The sequence below is a fragment of the Cololabis saira genome, chromosome 22, assembly GCF_033807715.1.
Source record: "Cololabis saira isolate AMF1-May2022 chromosome 22, fColSai1.1, whole genome shotgun sequence".
NCBI classification, from domain to species: Eukaryota; Metazoa; Chordata; class Actinopteri; order Beloniformes; family Belonidae; genus Cololabis; species Cololabis saira.
The window spans coordinates 7,956,378-7,962,760 of NC_084608.1; the positions used below are offsets into that span (position 1 = coordinate 7,956,378).

At 51.4% G+C, this 6,383-nt stretch overlaps 1 protein-coding gene across 1 annotated transcript; it reads right to left on the minus strand.

Annotated features, from left to right (window-relative positions):
- Nucleotides 1–2,870: 2,870 nt before the first annotated feature.
- fzd8a (frizzled class receptor 8a) lies at nucleotides 2,871–5,290 on the minus strand. Its single transcript, XM_061713621.1, has one exon. It carries the CDS (start codon nucleotides 4,823–4,825, stop codon nucleotides 3,089–3,091), a length of 1,737 nt encoding a protein of 578 aa, XP_061569605.1. The 5' UTR covers nucleotides 4,826–5,290; the 3' UTR covers nucleotides 2,871–3,088.
- Between the last annotated feature and the right edge of the window lie 1,093 nt (nucleotides 5,291–6,383).

Consider the following 6,383-nt stretch of genomic DNA (forward strand, 5'->3'; position numbering starts at 1 on the left):
AGCAAACTGCAAACCCCTCCGACGACTCGGCCGTCCCCGAGCAACCGTAAGCCTGCAGCCCTGACAGAGCTCAGCATGCTCGGCCCCTTTCTTTCCCAACATCTGCTGTCTGAAATGGCCAGGTGGGAGTAATCTGCCTGCTCTGAAGGTCAGGAACTTCGCTGTTAATCTAAATGGATCACAGAGGTCACGGTCATGCTTTTCCACTGAGGAACGCTCCTTTGGAAACTCTAAGGTGCCTCTATTTTTGTTAGTCTCATGAATGTAATGAGGGAAACATCAGAAATAACTATGGAAGAACTCATAGATGCTTTACAGCAGGGTTGAATGGAAACATAATCATGCATGTGGGCTGGTTTGTGTGGAAAACAACTGGTGTGGATCACAGGAGGCCGTATCCCCCCCCCCACCGCGCGCTCACGGATAAAACAAAAGCCAAACTTTCCCCAGGTGTAATCTGCGGGGGTCGATATTAAAGAGCCTGACCTACCCATCACCCCTCCGCGCCGCTGTGTCTGCCTCTCATCAAACGGCGGCATTAATATTTGATAGGCGGCATGTCGAAGTGTTCCTCCTGGCTGAGGGGTGATCAGGAAACGAGACAATTCAATCACGGGGAGGCGCTCTGTAATTGGATTTCTGCACCGTTGCTCACCAGATATAAATTGATTACGCTGCTCTGCAACCGCTTTAACGCAGTCTTAAGAAGCATACGCAGGCCAAACCCTGACAAAAGCAGGTAGTCGGCCCCTCGGCGGAAACCACGACCACGTGAAAACGGGGCCTGAACTCGGACCTGACCTGCAGCGTCACCCGCTCTCGTCCTTTTACGAAGCATCTCTCATTCTCTTTGCTTGGTTAAATGCAGTCAAACATGTGTCAGCTGATCATTACAGGGTGGATTTGTGGGCATGTGTGTCGGCTCGGGTTTGAGAAGAGGGGGAATTGTCTGCAGAAACACGTTTATGCTTATTGGCAATCTTTCTAAATCACAACCTCAGTGTCGGCTCGTAGACGTCGTAACATCTGGATTGAATCTCCCCGTCCGGACGGCTCCTGCATGCCGTCCTGACTCAGTGCGACCGGCTTCGGACACCCCTGGGGCAGCACTTACACCCGACCCTTTGATACGGAGGTCAACGGCTGCAGAGGTGCAGGTGAGCGGAGCTGTGCCGGACCGTTCTCGCCACTAGATGGAGGGAGAGACAGGCAGACAGGCGCTCCCTTCCCGGGTGAGGGATTTTGAGAGTAAACACAAAAACACAAATCAAGCCATGAGGCTGAAAGCTACAGCAAATACTTCTGAGCTGGGATAGTGAGGATGCCAGGATCTTTAGTTATTTTTCTAATCAACAATACACTTGAAAGTAAACAGACTTGAAGGTAAACAGATGTGGGAGGGATGATGCTGAAGAAGCTCACGTTCCCCTCGTCTGATAGGTTCACGTGTTTGATTTACAATGAAAAGAGCTGCTTGCTTTTTCTTCTTTTTTTTTACTGTTATAGTGTAAAGAAATGAAGCAGAAACAAAGCACTCTGCAGCCCACTGTCACCACTCAGCAGCAAATCAAAGGCACCTTCACGCCGGGTCACTCTGTATCATCTTAGGCCAGCGCATCGGGTTAATTGGGACCAAAGCAGAAACATTTGTAGCAAAAAAAAAAGAAGAAGAAGAAGACGCGTTGATTAAGAGCCCCTAAGATGTGAGATCATGTGAACGGACCACCTGTGGGGCTTTCATTGCCGTTTCAACATCATTCACGTCAAGGCCCCTGCACTCGCTGACACAGCTTGAGCCGAGGGGAGATGTTTCAATTCAGACACTGTAAGGAGAGAGAAAAACAAAAAACAAACACAAGACGCGGGGGGCTCTGGCAGGTTTCTGCTCCGACGCCCCCACTACCTTCCAAGAAGAAGGAGAAAGAAAAAAAGAAAAGCGAGGGGCTTCCAAAAAACACTCTCTCAATTGTAGGACGTCCATCAAAGCGCCCAAATGGGGACATTTAGGGGGAACCTTGGCACATCAGACAGACACTCCTAATACACACCACCTTTATTCTGGGGCTGTGAACAAAAAAGAAAAAAGAAAGATCAAAGTTTCGGCACATGAAAAGGGTCCGTTCCCTGCATTTATGCCCCCCCGTTCGCCCTCTCCTTCTTTTTACTAAATTAAGAAAGCAGGCTTGGGCAAGCATGTGAAGAGGACTTTAACAATTATGGAGATGCTCCAACTCAACCCCTGCCTCTAATTACTGGTCTGTGATGGTTAAAAGGGCTTCCTTTAGACAGGACTCTCAAAGGCCGCGCTGCGACCGCAGGGACCCACCGAGTACGCCTGGGACGGGCTGGGGCTGGGGCCCCGAGCAGAACCCACCCACCCACCCAATGCATGGGAAAACCACTGCAAACTTACTCACATCCTCAGATTCATCAAATGTTTTTATTGTCAAAATAAAGGTCATATTTGCTTTTTCTCACAAAAAAAGAGAAACATCTACACTTTGTACAAATTTACAATAGCTTATAAAGATTTCTTCTTATACACAAATGTACAAGTTTTTTTTTTACATAAGGTTTATATAAATACATTTGAAATTACAAAAAGAAAAAAAAAAAAGAAATAACCCGTAAAATACTTGGGTGCTATTAAGGCTTAATTTAAACCACTTTTGACAATGTTATCGGTCAAAAAGTATTACAAAAAAACTGTAGTAAAATCCCAAATACTTTTTTTTTTTGACAGGCTGGAGAGCAAACTGTCTTGTTTTCAGCCAGTTAATGCCCAAGTTTGTTCACGCTGAAAACTCTAAAGGGCTGATTTATGGTTCCGCGTTACACCGACGCAGAGCATACGGCGTAGCGTACGTACCCTACGCCGTAGGCTACGCGCGTCGATTTAACGCAGAACCATAATCCAGGCTTAAAAAGTGATTGACTTGTATGAGTGCCAGGCGCATTGTTCTGACAGAGGGCTGCACCTCCGCATCAGCAGCAGCATCACAATGTGTGATGGGGTTATCTCCTGAACAATTAGCAGTCCTCCTATTAATAAGCTGCTTTTTTTTTTGCGTCCTTCACCATGGTCCACTCAAACCTGGGACAGAGGCATCTGCTTGGGGCAGGACACGGAGCTGGCCGTGCCAGACCTCCACGTCAGCCCCGTGCTGGCGTCGCTGTACATGGACCCCCCGGTGCCCTTGCTGCCCCAGCAGCACCGGGTGCAGAAAGTCCTCCACGAGTCCAGGGTCTTCCCGGACCAGATCCACACCCCGGACGTGATGCCCACCAGAAGGCACATGAAGTACTTGAGCATGAACACGGCGTAGTCGGGGCTGCTGCGCTCCCGCTCCAGCAGGCACTTGGAGCAGTTGTGCGTAATCTCCCAACTCTGCCGGTTGTGCTGCTCGTAAAAGTAGCAGGCCACTATAATCGTAGCCGGAACCGTGTAGAGCACAGTGAAAATCCCTATTCTAATCATCAGCTTCTCCAATTTGTCCGTTTTGGTGCCCCCTTGCTTTATGACGCTGCGTATCCGGAACAAGGAGACGAACCCGGCCAGGAGGAACATGGTGCCGATGAATAAATAAATCACCAAGGGAGCGAGCACAAAGCCCCGCAGGTTGTCCAGGTTTTGATTCCCCACGTAGCAGATGCCGGCCACGGAGTCCCCGTCCACGGAGCTGAGCGCCAGCACGGCGATGGACTTCATGCTGGGGATGAGCCAAGCTGCCAAATGGAAATATTGGGAATACCCGGCGATCGCCTCGTTGCCCCACTTCATGCCCGCGGCCAGGAACCACGTCAGGGACAGGATCACCCACCAGATGGAGCTGGCCATGCCGAAGAAGTACACGAGCAGGAAGACCACGGTGCACAGCGCCGGCCCCGTGGTCTCGTAGTGGATGTGCTCCACGTCCAGCTCGCGGCTGCACGCCACCTTCTCGTGGCCCGCGATCAGGCGCACGATGTACCCCACCGACACGAACATGTAACAGGCGGAGAGGAAGATGATGGGTCTCTCCGGGTACTTGAACCTCTCCATGTCGATGAGGAACGTGGCCACGGTGGCGAAGGTGGACACGAAGCACAGCACGGACCACAGTCCGATCCAGAACGCGGTGAAGGCGCGCTCGTCGTGCGTAAAGTAAGGGTTGTGGCACGGCACGGCGCAGTTCAGGACCTGGCCGGTCTTCACGCGGTTGTAGAGCGGGTGTCTCTCCGTGCTCACGGACACCATGGGCTCCAGACACTTGCAGCCGGGCTCGCAGGGCGCCGCGGCCGGCTTGGGTCTGCCGGGCTTATTGCTCTTGGCGGGGTTGATGTGGCCCCCCCGGCCCGGGTGGTTCGTGGGCTTGGAGAGCAAAGGGGACACCGTGGTGGAGTCAGTCCGGTTGTAGTCCATGCACAGGGTGTCCGGGTTGCCCTGCACCGGCAGCAGGTCGCACCTCATCCTGTCCGGCCAGGGGAAGCCGTACTGCCTCATGAGGGGCGCGCAGCCGGCCCGGGCGCGCTCGCACACGCTCCGGCACGGCGGAAGCGGCTTCTTGTAGTCCTCCAGGCAGATCGGGGTGTACATGCTGCAGAGGAAGAACTTCAGGTCCGGGGAGCACTGGATCTCCACCAGGGGCCAGAACTGGTGCACCTCCAGTCCCGCCTCGTCCTGCGTGTCGTGGTTGAACTGGTTGGGCATGTAGGTGTAGTTGTAGCCGATGCCTTTGCACAGGGGCACGGCGATCTCCTGGCAGGTGATCTCCTTGGCCGTGGTGCAGCTGGATCGGGGAAGGAGGGCGAGCGAGAGGAGCAGGTAAATCCCACACAGGTCCATGTTTCCCCCCCCCCCACCAGCCTTCAGATTCTCCTCAGTCCTATCCAGACCAGTCCAGCTCAGATGCTGCGCGCCGAGCCCATCCTCGCCTCCGTCGGGATCCTGCACGGAGCTGCACGCAGCTGTGCACGCCGTGTTTACTCTGAGCCGAGGGGGAGCAGGGAGCAGAATGAGCAGCAGCAGGAGGAGGAGGAGGAGGTGGAGGAGGAGGAGAGGAAACAGCCTTCAGGGCGGCGGAGAGGCAGGCAGGCAGGCAGGCAAGATGGCTGAGAGGAGAATTCAGCCTCTTGTGGAAGCGGCTCCCCGAAGCCTCCCCTCAATCAGTCTGTTGGGGTAAAAAAAAAAAGCAAACAAAAACACATCTCCGCTGTCCCATCGATGCAAATAGAAAAATAGGGGGGCTCCTTTTCTTCCTATCAAAACACAGCGACTACATTCAGTCTGCACGTCCCACACTGGTCCTGGTTCCCATACAAATCACCCCCTCTCCGCTGACTGGTGCGTATATATGGAGGAGTCTGGTTGGAGACTCCCCCGGAGCCGCTCCTCCAATCACAGCGCAGCAGAGGGGGGGCTCCTTTCACTCAATCACTATTTTCTTTATATTCCACATGATTCTACAGTTTGTGTCAGTTTTCTTGGATTTGGGGTCCAGGATGGTGCAGAAAATAAAGCAGAAAGCAAAAATCGAAGCAAAATGCGCTGCATTTATTTCTGATTATTTTTATTTGTGTTCATACATGTACTGATTGCATAGGAAAAAATAACCATTTGGAAACACAATGCAATGATTTTTGTTGTTGTTGTTTTTGTTTTTGTTGTAGTGTGCAGCTTCCTACACCACCCATCACAAACACTCACCAGGAGAGCCAGTAAGAGTCGAGCTGACTGTTTCTGTAAAAAAAGAGGGCCCAGTTTGGTAAATTGGCTAATTTGCGCATGATAAGACTACCCGGGGAGCTGTCTGTCCTCGTGAAACACTGTTTTATATTTCAAATGAGGTGCTAATGTTTCGTTTAACGCCTGCAAGCAGCTCGGCGGGAGGCGTAATTGCGCAGGCAAGGAGCGAGCGGCGGAGCGCACCGAGAGAGCAGCAGTCCTCCTATCACTGTTTACATGCCAGCGGAGTCTGGCTGGGATTTCTGCACTGGTGTGACAGCTATCCCGCTGTGGTAAACGTCCTAACAGTTTTGTTCATCTAAACTTCCTGTAAACTCTTCTTGTTGTGTCTGCATGTGTTAAACTTACTCCACTTTTAAACTGTGCAGGCGCTTATGTGCGGGGTCTGTCTATGAGCTGTGGCTGAACACATTCACTCATGCACAAATAAGATGTTTACATGTCAGAAAACATCTCACTGGACACAAAAAACACAATTATTTGAGTAAAAATGTAAATTAAACTGCTTACCTTGACAAATATGTACATTTGCACACTTGAAAGTACAGGAAGGAAGACTAATAAAATGAACAGAAGTTTAGGGGCTAAACTGCTGCATGTATTGCTAAATTTTGTTGTTGGATCATTTCCTAACAATACTTCCCCTTTGATGTCATCC